Below are 20,109 nucleotides of genomic sequence, written 5' to 3' on the forward strand. Positions count from 1 at the left end.
TGCTTAAGCATAAGGCCGGTGTAGAGAATAAGCCAGCCGACGCGTTGAGTCGTCAAGTCACGTTACTCAATTCCATGAGTGTCGAAATCACGGGCCTCGAGTGTGTCAGAAAGGATTATTGTGAGTGCCCAGATTTTGGAGTTGTGTACACGTCGTTGTTAGAGAGTCTGTCAGGAGCTAGCAGTGAGTACTTGATTTTAGATGGATACTTGTTTAGGAGTGATCACTTATGCATACCGCACACCTCCCTCCGCGATCTTCTTGTCTAGGAGTTACATTCAGGAGGGGTCGCGGGTCATTTTGGTCGAGATAAGACCATTGCCCTAGTGGAAGATGTGTTTTATTGGCCAAGCCTCAAGTGAGATGTGGCCAAAATTATAGGGCAATGACGCACTTGTCAACTGGCAAAGCTGAAAAAGCAAAATACGGGACTATACACACCTTTGCTAGTTCCATTCATCCCTTGGCAGGACATCAATATGGATTTCGTGCTTGGGCTCCCCAAGACTATTCGGAAACACGATTCTATATTTGTTGTCGTGGACTGTTTTTCTAAAATGGCTCACTTCATTCCTTGTTCTAAGATCTCTGACGCATCTCATGTTGCCAAACTGTTCTTTAGTGAGGTCGTCAAACTTCACGGGTTACCAAAAACCAGTGTCTGATTGTGACGTACGATTCATGAGTTATTTTTGGAAGACACTATGACATATGATGAATACTAGGCTCTAATTTTCTTCTGCCTACCACCCTCAGATCGATGGTCAAACTGAGGTGGTCAATAGGAGCCTAGAGAGTTTTCTCAGATGCTTAGTGGGGGAGCACACTAAGACATGGGACATCGTACTACCTATAGCCGAGTTTGTATTTAATAGTTCTGTCAATAGGTTCATAGGTTTAAGTCCTTTTGAAGTCATTACTGGTTATAAATCTAGGAAGCCTATTGATCTTATCCCTATGTCACTGTCCCATAGGCCATCAGAGTCTGTAGAGTCTTTTGCGCATCACATTCATTCATTGCATCAAGAAATCAGGTGAAAGATACTAGTAATGAACATTACAAACTTCCTGCAGACCAGCATAAACGTTTCAAGGAATTCGATGTAAGGGACTCTGTGATGGTCCGCATCAGGCCGGAGTGGTATACTCAGGGAGTCGTTCGTAAATTACACGAGCGTAGCACTGGACCATTCAAAATTATAAAACGAAACAGTCTCTCAATGTATATGTGGTAGATCTTCCACCTTCCATTGGAATTAGTTCCGCATTCAATGTGGAGGATCCAGTTGCTTTTCAGGGAACCCCTAATACATTGTCCAGCCTTTCGCCTAACATCCTGATTCCCCAGACCTTTCCATTAATCCATGACCTCTCCTTGACTCTTCTTCCTATCCTCTACCTCCCATACCTTCCCTTTCTACACCCAGAGAGGAAATAGAGGATATTTTGGACCATCAGATAGTATCAACGTCGGACAGTGGGTTTCAAAAGTACTTGGTTAAGTGGAAGTCACGCCCAGCTTCAGATAGTACGTGGCTCACTGAGGAGGAGCTTCAATGAGTTGATCCTGACATCTTGGAGCGGTTTAGAAGTTTTGTTTCGCCCGTGGCGAAATCTTCACAATCGGGGAGAGTTGATGAGGACATCCCGCGCACACGCACGCCCCCACTACGCACGTACGCAAGGAGGAGGGGGCCCCCGTCGATCTGGATTGATAACGACGTCCAGGGAAGGCCTCCTAGTTAGAGGAGTGTGTTTTGGTTAAAGTGGACCCGATCATCATGTGGATCCCACCGTTGGATCTTATGATCGTGCCCTACTATCCTAGATGATCTAGGGACTTTGTGTAACGCCCTGAAAATTAAGGGTCGAACAGATGCCCAACTCCCGAGTTCCAACACATCACTTATGCAACATAGATAATGATGATTAAATGTTATCCGTATTAGTGCATTAAACATGAATGTGATTATACCAAATCAGCATAACATACTCCAGAGACAATTAGATTATGCAAGTGGAAGACTGTGATAGATATATAAAGCATATAGGTGATTGTAAATCCCCAGAGTATCAACATATCACCAGGTCAAATAAATTATATGTATAGTTCCCAAAATTACAAAATAATAAAGTGTAATGTCATCTAATCCATATCCCTGTAGCCCCAGTGACGTAACTCCAGGTCTACATAGACCCGCCAGAGAGTTGCATGTAGGAGAACTCCTCGTCGTCGTAGAAGTCAGGCTCCGCCTCATAAGCCTCGACATCACGTCCTAAGTAATGATATCAATTCAGTCAAGCAGTAATGATAAAGCAGTATAACAATCATGTCCTAAGTACTCTTGTTAATGCAAGAATGGTATGAGTCAATGATGTATGCCCTCGCCTACACTCCCTCAGCGACATTGTCTCACGATCGTGCATGCAACATTCTCGGTAAACGTGTGCTTCCTCGCTAAAGCACATGCAATGCAGTGCATGATCGTGTTAGCCAAGTTCTTATTTAGGTTTATTCATACAGCAGGTTCGAGAAGCTAAGATACCTCCCTTTATATCATTGACCCAAACAATGATCCATCTAGGGTCGTCAATCCTAGTTGGTCACATATGATGGCAGTTCCAGGTCGCTACGGAGAGGCTCGTCACCTCAACGCAAGCTTAGTTTACACTCAAGGTTACTACGGAAAGGCTCGTTACCTGATCGCAGTCCTAGTGTATACTCGAGGGCACAACCACCAACGCCCTACTAACTGGCAGTCTATTTTTGAAGGCTTGTCACCAACCCGACTGGAGATCACAGCTAGACTGCGCCGGGGTAGGCCGACAGCTCGAATATAGTGTCCCATACCACCGTATTCGGTTCACAAGTTTGGTTTGCTCACTGGTCACTACGGGGAGGCTCGTCACCCCAGTGTAAGCCGACAGCTCGACCACGGTGTCCCATACTACCATGCCCGGCTCATAAGTCTTAGCGGATCGTGGTGCCAAGGTTAAAAGGGCTTTTCACCTGTAAGTTGGTACCTTAGATTCAAGTAGTAGCGTCCATACATGGTAAACATACATTAGACCAAACGGGTTGCTTGACAAGCTCGACTAGTATGAGCGTACGTTGAATTGATTGACATGGAGTGCGTAAGCATTCCGCGTGGCCTAACCACTGTCGACAAACAACGTACGACTCGAATTCATCGAACGGGTCTTGTGTGGCGAAACGACCTTGGCCACTGATCCAGGAATCATTACCGATTGCCTGGACTACATCGTAGCCCCAATCACACTCTAAAACAATAGCATTCACATGTGATAGTCAAATAACATGTGACAACCAATCTAAATATAAATCTCATTTGAGCATTTCAACAATCACATAGTACACATGTTATTATACATAGGCATTTCATCCGTAAATCACGTAGTAGTAAGATAGGTTATATAAAAGAAACTGTAACTATAGATAAGGGAATTGAGAATCCTATCCCAACACCCTCATTAAATACATTTCAACAAGCATTTTCTCATTCAGGTATTTTATTAAACACTTAGACTACACATATCAACATACATGTAATATAGTAGTTATAACAGGTATTATAGCAAATCCTTTCACAAGGGAGTTGCCACACGTATAACAATCATGTATCCTCAAACATCAATCATAACAAGCACAAATCATAATTCCATATTCAATCAAACATTTCAACAAACACAGAATGCATTAAAAAAAATAATATATATATGTAATATTCGGAAAACATCGTATCTAAGCACATGTGATAGTAATCAAGTTAGTCATCAATCGTTAATTGACATTGAAAGCCTTGAAAACCATAACCTAAACGTTTATAGTCCACACCTTTTGCCGGTAAACTCGTATCGAACTTAGTTCGAACACTAAGTCTTTGTCTACGCATGAAATAGGTTAGCTATTTCGCCATTCACTCTATTTGGATATCTAAAACAGATTAGGGTTAGGATTTCTTACCTAAGAATGAATTCGGAATTGCCGGTATAGCGACACGGGAGAGAGGATTCAGCACGTGGAGTGGTGGGATCGAATCCCGACAACTATCTCTCACTCTCTCACTTCTCCTCACCTTTTCCTCCTCTTTTCTCTCTTCTCTCCCCTAGGGTTTAGGAATTTCGTATGGAATGAGAGGGGTGGGTTAAGGCCCTTAGATAGGCCCAGAACTGATGTCAATGGCCCCAGGGCCACGTATACGTAGGATATAGCCAAAGGGTAGTTGTTTCGGGCCAACGAAGCTCATCTGGAGGCCCATTTTCTGCATACGATCCAGAGAAAGTTCCCTGACAATGGATCTATATTAGGTTAAGTTTTCAGTCTGATCGAATTTACGGATCGACCGCGGAGGACTCGTTTCAGTTCAACGGTCGTCGTCACTCGATCAGGGCCAGAAGTGCACTGACATGTGTTGGAAATTTTCCCTGATCCGAGGGTGTAGTTGGGTCTGAATCTGACGGTCTGAAACCTTAAATTTGGCCTGCAAGCGAATGGCCCAATTCACTTAAGTTTGAGTTCATTTTCTAAAGATATTCACGTTTCTCACACACTTCGCTCCGGGCTCAAGTCGTGCGTTTCTGGTTACTATTGGGACTTGATTTCCGAGAAGGTTGTCAAGCCCAGTAAGGTGGTCATAACCGTATAGTTTCGTGGTAATCGGACTTTCGACGCGCGGTCCAGGTCCGATACGGAGTTTCATGATGCTCCTAAGAGCAACTGGGTTTTGAGATTGATCCCAGGTTTTTAGGTAATGTAGAGTTAACGATTCTACTGGTTTTGGGTCTTACGGATCGTATAGAAAGCGGTTCAAGCTAATCTACCGATTAATTCAGTTTAGTACTTAATTAGTTTTCGTCTAATTTCTAAAGGATTCGGTCCTTAGCGATTTCTGCCTAAGTTGGTACTCAGGTCTTTGTACGGATTTTTTCGAGACGTTACACTTTGAGTTTTGTTTATTATCATTATTAGAAACATCATGAACGATTTAGATTGCTTTGATCAGTTCTTATTTTTGTTACTTCATCTCTAAGTAATAGTGTGCGCACATGGCGTGGCTTTTGGGGTATAGAGTTTTCTTATAAATAGGCAACCCCTTGTAGGTTTTTTCTCATTGAAGATTGAAATAAAATTTTCGCATTTTCTGCTTCTCTAAATCTCTGAGTTGTGGAAGCCTAATTGGGTGCGAAACCCTCCATTCTTCGAAGGGCTAACTACCGCGGTGCGAAGCCACACCCATCTCAAATTGCCCCAATCTCCTACCATCCATATTAATCTTCTCCTATAGTCATCCAACCTTCAAATCCACCGTTATTTTGCAGCCAATCCTTCTTTACAATAGATTTCCAAAATCAGGCCCTGCAGGAGAGCTGAAACTTCGGCGGAGCACTGTGCTCAAACCGGTCATCCGTTCGATCTGAAAATTGGTGTGTGGGTGGCCCAACCCCGGCCGATCAACCCTTTTTGGGTTCGTGGGCCCCACACATGCGCGGGCCACAATCCACGCACGTGCGTCAGGCCCGCTTGCTGCCCACACGTGTGAACTGATCCCAGGTCCTCTCTTTCACTCTTCTCTCACCATATTTCCCTAGCCTTAACCCTAGATTATCCTAAATCCCAATTTCTATTCCTCTTTTTTCAACCCTAGGGTTTCCCGAATTGAAACATGTGAATCCCTTTGATTGGGAAAATAATCCTTTGCATGTGTGGATGAATCTACTCTCCTTTGATCATTGTTTGGTCTATAATTTTAATTGATCCAGCCCTAGCATGTGTAGGCTTGGATCCTTGTAGATTCCCCTTGATTGAATGCTTGACTTTATGCGGGATGTGGAAGTTTTGTGAACGTTTCTAAATTAGTATGATCTAAAGTCTGGAATCTTGCATATCATGTTTAATTTCCGTGTCCTGCATCAAATCAGCAACTCTATTTTGAATAGAACTACGAAGGCAATCAGCAGGTTTACTTTGAACAAAATTACGAAGACAATCAGCAGGTTTACTTTGAACAAAATTACGAAGGGAAGAATGCTTGTGTAATACCATGAACTTATAATTCAAAATGAATGAAAATGGACAACAAAATTTGTTGTGGTGTGATTTTCTCATGGATATTTATGGTACATTTGGTAATCAAAAAAATAAAATAAAATTGAAGACAGAAAATATTACCTCCTGCTCTGAATTGTATAAACCCAAAATTTTCTAGTCTCTTAGCTGTATCCTCTGAGAAAGCCTTCACCCAAAAAGACAAAGTTTCCCTTGCCAACTTCAAGGAGAAAAGATATTCTATAAGTAAAATCAACAAGGAATAAGATCAAGATAAGTAAGAGACGGATCTTGACACTGGGTCACTTATTTCCAGTGTTCGAAATATCGGTATCGTGTTACGTATCATACCCTTGGGATACGGATATGTATCGGTTATCGCATGGGATATATCAGTTGTATCACGTAATGTATCGTTGTTGTTGGAAACATTGGAAATTGGTTGAATTTTTCAATGAAATTTCAGTGATTGTTAAAAAAGACATCAATATACACTTACAAATCAAAACATTATAAAAATCAAGTGCACATAATAGGTTTTCTTTGTATGGGGTCCTAATCTATGCGTTGTCTAACTGAATTGATGCAAGTATATTCAAAGTCTATTCATATAATTTATAAATGTAAGAAGACGTGTGGAAACACAAGTAATACATTCAAAAGCAAAAGAAGAAGCACTAGATTAGGTTACATGCATGTTTGATTTTGATTTTTTTCAATTTTCCGCAACTCGGTCTTTCTCCTCCAAATCTCGAAATCGAAGCTCCTAGTCCATGATTTTTCACATGGATTTGTAACAATGTGACACTGATTTAACAAGATTTACAGAAAAAAGTATTGAAAATAAAAAAAAGCTCACCGGATCAAACATGTGGGATATATCCCACTACTTGTGCGTTTCATATCGCACAGGCGGGATACAAGATATATCATGGGATATATTGGCTGATATCGTCGATATTTAAAACACTGCTTATTTCTTTGTTATTTTCTAGTGTCTTTTTATTTCCTGTTTTGATCTTTAGCTTAACGGCATTTCATGTAATTTTTGTGATATTTTGGGATGCTAAATTCAGTCCTCAATGACAGATGCAACACACACACACACACACACACACACACACGAAATGCTCACCTAAGTACTGGTTCTCATGAGAACTCTTGAGCACTTTTTGATACGTGATATGAGCACAAAATCTGAACAGTCCACTAGATGAATCACCTCATGAAACCCCCAAGTCCCAAAAGTTAGCTTGATCCAGAAATCTGGTGGGCCATAGAAAAGTGAAATGGAATTCCCTCCCTTGATTTGCCTCTCACTTCGCTATGGCCCACTAGATTTTTGGATCGGGCTAAGTTTTGGGCTGTAAGAGTTTCATGAGGTGACTCATCTAGCGGACCATTCGGATTGCATATACACTCATGTGAGATGAGCTCTCAAAAAGTGCTCATGAGAACCAGTTCCTAAGTGAGCATTACTCATCATATGGTGAAATGCTCACCTAAGAACAGGTTTTCACGAGAACTCGTGAGCAGTTTTTGATACGTGATATGAGCACGAAATCTGAATGGTCCACTAGATGAATCACCTTATGAACCTAAGGCCCAAAAGTTAGCCTGATCCAGAAATTTGGTGGGCCATAGCAAAGTGAGATGGAATTCCCTCCCTTGATTTGCCTCTCACTTTGCTATGGCCCACTAGATTTTTGGATTAGGATAAGTTTTGGGCCGTAGGGGTTTCATGAGGTGATCTAGTGGACCGTTCGGATTGCATATACACATCATGTGAGATGAGTTCTCAAAAAGTGCTCACGAGTTCTCGGGAGAACCAGTTCCCAGGTGAGCATTACTCTCTCTCTCTCTATATATATATATATATGTGTGTGTGTGGGGGGGGGGTGGGGTGTGGGTGTGTGTGTCTATATATATATATTAGCAAGATATATTTATTCTATAAGTAGGTTAAAGATGCAACTAAGTAAAAGCCACAATAAGATGAGTACATATTGTATGGGACAAGGAAGCAATTTGAAGCAACCACGGGGATAAGGTTGTTGTCAAGAGGGGGGGTATCTTACCCTTGGTTGGAGGGCTATTTTTGTAGAATTTTATTTTGATAGGATTTGACTAGTAAGGCCTTAGATAAAAGTAGTTGGGATATTATGCTAGGATTTGACGTATTGTGCCAAGGATTAGATTGATAGGATAAATGCAGCTTTGAGTTTTAGTGTGATTACAAAAGGTTGGAGTTTTCAGTTAGAAGACTGCCCATTTAAGACGAAAACATATAAACTAGGAAGAAATAGGAACAACAACATCTTATCTTTATGCTTTTGAGGATATTATCTCCATCAAACTGGATTGTCAAAGAAGTTATTTTCTTTGTCAACTCTTCATTAGCCTTGTCATGAGTTGTGCATCCAAACACAAACAAAGGTATTACCATATTGAACTGCACCATGTTTATCTTACATAACTAATGTGTCAAAAAATCAGTGGGTTCCAAAAAAAGACCCCATACAATTTCTGAACTAATAATATAGTGGCTATTGTCAAGACCAATTTGCATTTTTTCTTTATTCAAGATCAGTTTGCAGCTTTACTAGGAATGGCAGACAAAAATGGCAATTATGAGATGGAGAGAGTACTTCCTGTCTATTGTGCTGCTTACCTCGTCAAGACTTAGCCCACCAATATTTGATACACTTCCACAAAATGCAAGATCAACTATCTCTTTTCCCAGGCCATAAATTTCAAATATTTGCGCGCCACAATAACTGGTAGCAATAAAGTAGTTAGTGGCCCTGTGGTAATAATCTACAGCCAATGCACTAAATATGTGTGCTTGTGTATTGTCCAATCCATTGGTCGCAATTGCTTGTTGAAAGGCATAGAGCACCACATATTTAAAAAAAAGAAACAAAAGACATTGTTGGTGTGGGGTGATATAAACCTAGAAAGCAATGAGATGCCCATCTTAGAAAGAATTTTGAGAAGTCCATATTTTACTGCCTGAAACATTAAGAAAACATCAGTATACTATGTTCAACAAATGGGACAGAACAAAGATCAATTAGGTCCTAAACCTATTATCAAATCACAAGAAATAAAAATAAAAATCCAAACCAGTGAAACTAAATGAACTCCCATAACAATATATCTAATTGGTAGAACGAAGTTAAGATGATCTGGAAGTCAACTTCATTCTAGAAAAATCACAGTACAATGATCTTGAAGTGTATGTAGTTCTTTAGTTGAGGCCCATCTAAGAAGATACCATTTTGTTCTTTACTTGAAGCCCACCGAAGTTACATACACAAGCTAAAGTGAGACCCTTTGTCAATCTTCTCCTGACCATATAAATATAATAGAAAGCTAAAAAACACAGAAGTGTGTGAAAATTAAAAAAGACACGCTACCTTTTCTTCATAACCACAATAAATAGTGACAAACAAATCTTGACAAGATAGACACGGAGATCTGTAATATGCTAATAAAAAAGTTTTGGAATACTTCTCATGTATGGTTCTACTACATGCTGTGCAACAGATCTCATGAGTTCCCGTGAGAACTTTTTGAGAACTCATCACATGTGATGTGAACCCCAAATTTGAACGGTCCACGTGATGCAGCACCCCATGAAATGCCTAGTGATGCAAGACAACTAACCATTTGCTCTAAAAGCTTGAACTGATAGGGCGTGGCGAATCAGTCCCTTTATCTCATAGCCCGGGCCTCACATCCCATCGATTAGGTCCTTGGCCAAACCCCCCTCATGGGCCCCACATCACATGGATTTCGCCTCACACGAGCCACCTGCCTCACACGGGCTGCCCAACTCGAGTGTGTCCCTTCATCCCATAGGCCAGCCCACTCGAGCCTGGTGTGAAAATGCCCCTGCATTAACCAACCCCGGTGAGGAGTCTCGAACACGAGACCTCCCGCCCTGATACCACCTTGACGCAGGACAACTAACCACTTGCCTTAAAAGCTCAAATTGATAAAGCGTGACGAATCAATCCCTTTATCTCATAGCCCGAGCCCCACATCCCATGTATTAGGTCCTCAGCCGAACCCCCCTCGTGTGCCCCACATCATATGGATTCCACCTCACATGGGCCGCCCACCCCAAGTGTGCCCCTACATCCCACATGCCACCCCACTCGAGCCTAGTGTGAAAATGCCCTTACATTACCCAAGGCCCAACTTTTACCTTGATCCAAAACTTTAGTGGGCCATGGTAAAAGAAAACAGTTTCTTGCATCTCTCTTTGCTATGGTCCACCAGAGATTTGGATTAGGGTGAAAATTGATCCCCGGGGGTTTCATGGGGTGCCGGATCACAGGACCGTTCGAATTTTGGGTCCATGACACGTGTGCAAAGGTGCGCAAGTGTGCATGCCTCTCTCTCTCTCTCTATATATATATATATATATATGTATGTATGTATGTATTATTATTATTTTGCAACTAATCACTATTCTACATAGCAATGTAAATGGTTCAAGTCAACCCAACAGTTCATTGGACCCACCACGATAATAAATGGGTTAGATATGAATTAGGACCACTTGGCCGACTCTCGGTCCAAAACACCAAGACATTTTTCTCTGGAAGCTATCAAGTTGACTAGACTTGACCAGCCTAGATCCAAACCTTTGAAGCAGTCAGGTAAGTATCACTCAAAAGGCGACTTGATCCAAATGAGATAGGAACCCGACCCATAAATTCCCTCAGTTAAGGTAACTAAGGCAACGAAATCTACCTAAAGAGCAACAAAATCTACCTAAGAGCAAAGAAATCTACCTAAAGAAAATGTATGGTACGGTGCTTCAACGAATGCCTATATTAGACAAGAAACAAAATTAAGGCAAACCGAACTTGGACTCAACCCATAGATAAATGGGTTAAGTCTAGACCCTCTTACAACCTAACTCAAACCAGTGTTCATAGTATTGGTATCGTTAAATGTATTGTTGACTGGGGATACGGAAGCATGTCTCGATATCGCTGGTACTGGGAAAATGGAAATGTATTGCCAATTGATGGTAACATTGAGGACACGTGGAAAATGGTGGATCCATCCATGCATTCACATACATACATACATACAACCAGTGTTCGAGTTGTCGGTATTGCTACAAGTTTCGCTAGCCAGAGATAAAGATATAATATCGTTATCGCCGATAAACAAAAATGCGGGGAAAAAGAGGGAAACATGGGGAAAAAGATGGAATTTTTCAGTGAAACTTCAAAACATGGCTAAATACACATATTTACATATTTAGGAATAAAAAATTGCGAAAAGAATACATTACATAATAAGTTTTCATTTAATGGGACCCAAAAAGCATGCGATGCCATAAAAAATCACTTTAATAGCAACCCAAATGAGTTTATATATTACAAATGCAGTTGGCATACAGTAATTAAGACACGTAAAAGTAAATGAACTCAAAGAAAAAAACAAATATATGATTGATCCAGAACTTTTGTGGCCCATTAATCGTCAATCACCACTTTTTCCTTTGGTATGGTCCACTTGATAATTGGATGTGCTTATTTTTTGGATAATAAGCTAAAATGATTTGGTATCCACACCGTTAACTCATTTTGACAAATCATTTTATGGTATGGGCCAAAAAATGTAACGAATCCAAATCTTAGGTGGACCACACCACATGAAAAAGTGATCATTGAATGGCAACCATTAAAAAAATTACGAGGTCTACATAAGTTTTGGAGCAAGCTAATATTTATGTTTTCCCTTCATCCAGGTCTATTAGACCTTATGAACAAATTGGATGGAAAATAAACATCATGATGGGCCCCAAGAAAGCTTCAACGGTGGATATCATTCCCACCACAACTTCCCATGGTGTGGACCACTTGAGCCTCATATCTGGCTACATTTTGGGCTCATTCCCTAGAATAACATATCAAAATGGATGGACAGTGTAGATAAAACAAATATATCATGGTGGGCCTTACAGAGCCCTGACAGACCATCCATCTCTAGGCTCCTAATCCACGCCAACGCTGATTTTCCCCGCAGCAGAGTGATCGTGAGAACTTTCTGAGAACTCATCATATGTGATGTGAGTCCAAAATCTGAACGGTCTAAGTGATGCAGCACTCCATGAAACTTCTACGGTTCAACTTTTGCTTTCATCTAAGACTTTAGTGGGCCATTATAAAAGAAAACAATTTTCTCCCTTGATTTGCATCTTTCTTTGCTGGCCCACCAGAGTTTTAGATCAAGGTAAAATTTGGTTCATGGGAGTTTATGGGATGCCACATCACATAAACAGTTCATATTGGAGGCCCACTACACATGTGAAAAGATGCGTACGTGCCACGTGTAGCCGTGCCCGATGAAAAAGGACGCAGATTAGCTATATGACGGGTTGAGTAGCGAGACTCGCTACTAAAGTGATGTCACCAAGTTATGTGGATCCTATCATGATGTATGTGTTGTATCCACACCGTCCATCCATTTGGAGAGAACATTTTAGGGCATGATCCAAAGAATTAGGTAGATCCAAAACTATAATGGACCCCACCATGGAAAACAGTGGAGTGAGTTACACCCACCGTTGAAACCTTCCTAAGGTCCACCGTGATGTTTATTTGAGATCCAATCTGTTCATAAGTTAACACAAACATTAAATAAGGTAAAACACAAATATCAGCTTCATTGAAAACTTTTGTGGCCATTAGAAATTTTTAATGGTGAGCGTCACTCTCTCCACTTTTTGTGGTGGGGTCCACTCGAGATTTGGATCTAAATCATTCTTTGGCTCATGACCTAAAATGGTCCCTCAAAATGGATGGACGATGTGGATACAAAACATACATCATGGTGGGACCCACAGAACTTGGTGACGTCACCATTTTTCATCCAAGAGACCCAGAAACCCTGGATTCTTCCCCAAATTTCCAGATTTCTCTGGGTTTTTGTTTTGTTTTGTTTTTTTTTTTTCTGCATTTTCTTCATAAATCAATTCCGTTTTCAAGTAACAATCTAATAGAAGAAAGAAAAAAAGGGAATCGAGATTTCCTTTACGATAACCTACGAATGGCGAGCTTCGATTCAAATATTCAAATGGCCCACCAAATACAGCTTCCAATCAAGGCAATCTATTCTACAGGTGTGGAAATCTACCCTATTGAAAGTTTCTCTCTCTCTCTCTCTCTCTCTCTCTCTCTCTCTCTCTCTTTCTTTTTTTTTTTCTTTTTTTTCTTTTTTCCAATTTTTTCGATAGTATCAGTATTGTTGGACCACGATACCGATACTATCGGCCGATATTGCGAACACTGAGTGACAACTGGACTTTTTGCAAAAAATCGATAAAATCGCTGAAAAATCGGTGATATTGGGAAGAGAAACGAAAAAAGGGAGTTTCGGTGTCGCAACTCTAGCAATACCGAAATTATTGGCGATAATTTGATAATATCGCCAATAATTTAAACACTGCATACAACCACACATACATGATCCATCCAATCATACATGTATGTATAATGACACATACATAAATGAACACATGCATGATCCATCCATCCATGTATGCATGCATACACAAATAATATACATTCATCCATCCATCTATGCATGCATGCATACATATACACACATATAAAGATGCATTTCCTCATACAACCATGCACCCATGAAAAAATTTTGAAATGGATTTTTTTTTTTTTTCAATAAACAAAATTTTGGCAATATCGGTACATGATACATGTGCCTGGAATTTACTCAGTCGAAAACATTAGCAATACTTAAGTGATATATCACTTACACCTTTACTACCAGTGTTATTAGTGTCGCCGAGCTGTCAATATCAATAATATCAGGGAGATTATGAATAATACCGCTGAAACTCAAAACGCTGACTCAGACCACACCCAACCTAACCCAGTTTATTTCAATTTAGACCCAACACCTATACTAATGGATCAACTTTGTGCTGGAAATTTGGATATGATTATTAGCCAGGTTGGATCTAGACTTCCCTTGATATGAATGGACCTGACCCACTTGCAGCCCTAATTTTACACCAAAATCCTTTTTCATTCCCACTTCTATTTCCATTAGCAACAAAAGGAAGAATTTTTGGGCTTTTCAATAGCTGAACAAAGAAGACTTTGAGTAAACTTTGACATCGTAAATCTGAATCTGTTTTGCCTTCTGTAGTGCATTAGCACATCCAAATCTGTTTCAGGGAACTTTAAAATTATTGATTTCTTTTCCCCAAAGTTCACACTATGAGAAGAAAATAAGGTGTTGGGCACTCTTTTACAGTGAATTTCTCCATCCAAAGTGACAAATCATCTTGATGAGATTTTCTAAACTTTGTTCTCTTGCTTTTGTGTTTTTATCCTTCTCCATTATCCATATTCTAGTTATGTCTTCCGTTATCATAAAAAAATTCCTTTTTTTTTCTTTTTTTCCAGGGGGATAAATGGATCAATTGACAAGTTATGTAAACTTGATTGATGATTCTTGCCATAGTAAGATACACATCAGATAAACTTCTCAATAGTATGTATGGCATTGGACGTTTGATTGATGAATATATATATTGACGATATATCCATATTCTAGTTATGTCTTCCATTATGTATCGATGATATTCGTCAATATCGACAAATATCATTGACACTGATAGGAACTTTGATGCCTCTTGCAAAAAACACTCCAAACTTCAAATTTTTTTATTTTATTTTTTTGTCATTTTCTTTGATTCTTCTCTAGAGTAAACACATTGTGGGTGGATTTCGGTCTATCCTTTGCAATCTTTTGGGAGAAAAACAAAGATTTCATACCAGAATCAAGATTTTTTTAGGTTTGGGGCCGGTTTACATTCGATGAGTCATTTTGCATTTCCATCCTTTTTTCTTTTTTTTTCTTTTTTGGTTTAATTCATACAAAGTCAAGGCCAAAATGTTAGAAATTTTTTTTATTCACCATATTTTGCATGGAAAATTAAGGATTTGAACCTTCAATTTCAAGATTTGAGGGTAGGTAGTCTTATTGGGGTAAAATGGGGGATTTCCCCAATTTCTTCTAAATTAGTTGCAATCTTACACTCAAAACATGAAATCAAACAAGTATGAGGCCTGATCTACTGATTCATAAAGTTTTAGTGATTTTTTGGAAAAAAAAAAAAAAAAAATCTTTAATTAAAAAATGATAAAATAATATTAAAAAATATATATTTTTATCAAAATTCCAATTCTAGCAACGGTCTATTGAGTCAAATTTCACAAAATATGGGAATGTTTAATGAAATCATCATCATAGTACACTCTACTTTTGAAATTTGTGGGCAGCTGGTCCGATTTGGGAGAGATTGGGGAAAATTCTAAATTTCCCTAATTTCTCCCAAATTGGTTGCAATCTTACACTCCAAACATGAGATCAAACATGTATGAGGCTTGAGCCACTTATTCATGTATTTTTATTTATTTATTTATTTTTTGTGATTTTTTAGAAAAAAATTATTTTTAATTAAAAATAATAAAAATTATTAAAAATAAAATTATATCAGCAATCTATTGGCTACATTTTTAGAGAATTTCAAGGTGGTTGGTGATTTTTCTATAATACATTTAAAATTTTAATTTAAAAATAATTAACAAATGTTAAAAATTATGGATGTAGTACACTGCCTTTACTAAGACAACGTTCTTTTGTAGGTAAAACAACCATCCATCCATTCACATCCCAACCATCCATCCATTCCCATCCCAACCATCCATCCATCCCATCCATCCATCCCATCGATCAATCTATCCATCCGCCTATCTAACCATCCAACCATCCCATCCATCTAAGCATCCCCATTCAATCATTCAAACATTCATCCATCCCATCCAACCATCCATCCATCCGCCAATCTAACCATCCAACCATCCCATCCATCTAACCATCTCATTCAATCATTCAAACATCCATCCAACCATCCATCTATCCATCCATCCACCCATTGATCCATCCAACCATCCATTCAACCATCCATCCATCCATCCCATTTATCCATCCATCTAACCATCCCATCCAATCATCCAAACATCCATCCATTCATCCATCCCACACACACACACATATACATATATATATATATATATATATATATATATATATATATATATATATATATATATATATATATATATATATAAATGATATGCGAGATCAAAGCCGCTAATCCCATGAAAGTAAGAAATTTAATATATTTGGAATATTTTTGGTGACTTCTACTACATTAACCCTCTTTTAGTTGGCTTAGTGACCTATAGGGGCAAATGTTAACAAGTGCAGTTGGTACCAGACATAATTCATAGTTTGAGAAGATACATGATTGAAATCTAATTCTACCCCACCATACCACTATTTTCAGTAGGCAGCTTATGCATACGAACAGAGCATATATGTATTGCTTACTGGGTTCACCAGAACACATGGTAAAGGACTCTGGTAAGAACAATGTTCTCAATAGATTAAGAGTTAAGAAAGCTGACTAGCTCATACTTGTAATAATTTATTAGTAGAATCAAGTGGCAATTGCATTACCTAAGATGAACAAGAAAATCATAAATTGATAAAATCAAATGAACAAATGTGTAACTGATGGAGAAGCTTATGTGGAAACAATAAAAGGACCGAGAAATTGCAAAACAAGACAGGTCTGATAATTAAAAAAAAAATACAAGCTGCTAAAATATGTCAAAGCTTTTGCTGATATATTCTCAAACTACTTTTATATCAGTTGAAGTAGCTATGCACACCGATAGAATGCCTACTTTATGACAGATTTCCAAACCTTGCAAAAGTTCCTTTGAGCCTGCTCAATAGTGACAGTAGGCATCTTTCCATTTCGCATCAAGTTCACAGTTTTGTTGCTCAAACGCCACTGTCGACATGTTTCTAATGCCAAATATGGACATACCGCACTGCAAAAAAGATTAGATGTTGAAACTTTAAGCATAGCTATATTGATAAGGTGCACGGTACATATTACATACAATGGTCCTCAAAATGTAGAAATACTTTTATCCAGTATCAAGAAAAATGAGACTGGGATAAAAGGACACTAGATTAATAATGCACATGAGAAAATAACATCAAATAAGAACAAAAAAAGAAAGAAAATGAACTGGATCATGGTCAATTCACAGGTCAAAACGAGGCACATTTGAGACCTAAAAAGAAGGAAGATAGAAAAATAAACAAAGGATTACCCCAAGTACTTCAGACTACAAATTAAAAAATGTTATATAGGCTGCAAGAATTCTAAATCTAAACAAAAACAAAATTGATCTGTATGAAAGACAAATCAAGGCTTATTATCAGAGACAACTGATTACCAATTAGAATCTGAATAAAGAAGCATCATTGTGAAATTCAAGCCATTATCACAGTAGAAATTAATACGAATGCTTTTGCACTGTAGTTGCACAAAGTGTGAAGAGAAGTAACAAATTTGGATATAGCAGGGAAGCGAGTGTCTGTTTCAAAGTGTTAACAAGTATAAACATAGCTAGGAAATGGAAGGAGCATGAGTGCATCTGGTTCGAAGTGAGCAGCACAGAAGGCATGTGTAACTAAGTTTCTGACAGTGCCTTACAACTTATTTTACTGATAGAAAGATGGATACACAGTTGATTTGAATATTTTGAAAACTCAGTTTGCAAAAGCATAAAGAACATGGCATTTGAGAGGAAACTGTCATCTGGAATTTTTCGACAGAAAACTAGAAGGATTTGAACATCTGGAAGCCAGGAACAGCTGAAGAAAATATGTTTATTTATTTATTTATTTTTGTTCAGATACAAATAACAGTGGAAAATGTTTTCTGCTAAATTTGAAGAAGAAAGCTTTATAGATTCATGGTTTGGAAGGTAATTTCCAAGTAATTCCTGGAATACATAAATCGTCAAGTTCAAAAAGAAAAGTAACAGTGAAATGATTACAATGCCATGCTAACAGATCAGATGCATGAGTCGAAGAGAACCTAATTCCAGATTAGATATGGGTGGCAGAATATGCCCTAGAAGCCAAGGGCATAACTTTCCAATTTGGACTTCCAGGATTTACAAATCCAGCATGGAATCTAATGGCAAAGATACATGCACATTGAGACATAGGTACCATGACCTGAATCAAATTGGTTTAGGTAGGCACTGGTCCAGTTCGTCACACCTGTATGGAGAAAATGACTGACTGGGCGCTTACTCAGTCCAACTCAACCTGACTCGGGGTGAGTCGCACCTTTAGAGAATGAGTGGGACAAGTCAAACAGTGTGACTCGTCTGATGCATGTGTGACTGAGAGATGGGTGTTTAAAACCCATGTTTTGTTCATTTCTTCTTGCTTTTGATGGTTGGTGAACATAACTTATTCAGGAAGACTTCATTGCTGTCAACGTGAGAAAAATGAATCTAAATCTTCAGATTTGTCACCCGAAGCTTCCAATGTAAAAAAGAAAAAGAAAAGAAAAATTATTTACGTCCCAGCCCCATGTGCTCTCTCATATTTTCTCCTTCTCTCTTTCTCAAATTCTCTCATCCTTTGACACTACCAATGTATTAGAGTTTTTAATGAATTTGCGAGAGAAAGTAACCAATCCAAGGAAACCTACACATTATGTACTGTCTTAGGCATGGGCCATTCGTGCACCACTTGCAACTTCACCTGATCCACACTAATCCCATTAGCACACACCACAAAGCCAAGGAACGTAACTGTTGTGCGGATGCCTTGGATTCTACATAGTCTGGGAGTTGGAGTAGGGCTATGTTGGTTGGACCGAACTGGGTTTGATCTGACCTATAGAGTGTAGGATTTCTAAGTCAAAAGTTAGGAAGGGAGTAGAACTCTGTTGGTCTGACAAAAGAAGAGTTCGGTCCGATCGAACGTTGCCGACTTAGTTACACGGTTTTGCGTAAGTCGAGCTATTTAAGTCCTGATTCGATTAGGGCTTTATAGGGACAAGTGTTTTCTCTCATAGGGAAAATGGATTTACATTGTGAGAGGGTTTTCTACACTTGTAAGGGCTTGAGAAGGGATTTTTTTCAAAGGCCAGGGTTTTCCTAAGGGTGTGCATTGCAAGGGAAGATCAGATTGCTTCTGTAATAGGAGAAGGGGAGTGGTGTAACTCGAAGTTTTCTATTATAGTGGAGATCTCTGTTGCTTTATGCCGTGGTTTTTCTTGAAAGGGTTTTCCACATAAAATTGTGAGTTTGTGATTGCTTGATAGGTTGATTCTAGTATGATTGTTCTTTCTTCGCTAAACATGCTTCCATAAAGAGCAAGATTAATAGTGGTGTTAGATCCGAATTTCTAATATTTAGGGTTGATTCAGGTTTGTTGTGGGCTCGAAAGTTCAACAAAGTGGTATCAGAGCGACAAGTTAAGGACATTCGGGAATTCAACGAAGATGTCGGAGTCAAAGTTTGATATACAAAATTTGACAGGAAGAACAATTTCAGTTTGTGGCAGCAAAATGTTAAGGATATTCTAATGTCACAAGGGTTGAACAAGGCATTGTTGGAGACTAAACCAGAGAAGAAGTCAGAAGACAACTAGAATGAACTCAGGGAGAAGGCTATGAGGGTTATTTGTTTGTGTCTATCGAATGAAGTCATGTACAACGTTTTGAGCGAGGAATCAGCCCTAGATATGTGGAAGAACCTAGAAGACCTATATATAGTGAAGTCCCTCATTAACAAGTTGTTTGTGAAGAAACAACTTTACGGCTGCGGATGAAGGATCCGATCTTCTGGAGCATATGAATCCGTTTACGAAGATATTAAGCGAATTGTTAAGGCTCAGAGAGACGATTAAGGATGAAGATAAAGCGTTGCTACTTCTAGCATCGCTTCCCACATCATACGATCATCTCGTTACTATTATGCTATATGGGAAGAGTACTTTGAAGACGGAGGAAGTCACCGCAGCTCTTGTGTCTAAAGAGATAAGAAAGAAATCAAGCGATGAGGATTTTCAGGCGGAGGGATTAGTTGTGAAAGGGG

General features: G+C 39.0%; 1 protein-coding gene across 1 annotated transcript in view; it reads right to left on the bottom strand.

Moving 5' to 3' along the window:
• LOC131251260 (ferredoxin-dependent glutamate synthase, chloroplastic-like) overlaps positions 1 to 20,109 on the bottom strand; it is a 175,449-nt gene that overhangs the window by 24,579 nt on the left and 130,761 nt on the right. Inside the window, exons 14-17 of the mRNA XM_058251878.1 lie at positions 16,899 to 17,028; positions 9,021 to 9,079; positions 8,739 to 8,844; positions 6,191 to 6,287 (exon numbers count right to left, since the gene is read on the bottom strand). Coding sequence (XP_058107861.1) covers positions 6,191 to 6,287; positions 8,739 to 8,844; positions 9,021 to 9,079; positions 16,899 to 17,028 — 392 coding nt within the window. The remainder of the gene's footprint in view (positions 1 to 6,190; positions 6,288 to 8,738; positions 8,845 to 9,020; positions 9,080 to 16,898; positions 17,029 to 20,109) is intronic.

This window comes from Magnolia sinica, chromosome 7, assembly GCF_029962835.1.
Source record: "Magnolia sinica isolate HGM2019 chromosome 7, MsV1, whole genome shotgun sequence".
NCBI lineage: Eukaryota > Viridiplantae > Streptophyta > Magnoliopsida > Magnoliales > Magnoliaceae > Magnolia > Magnolia sinica.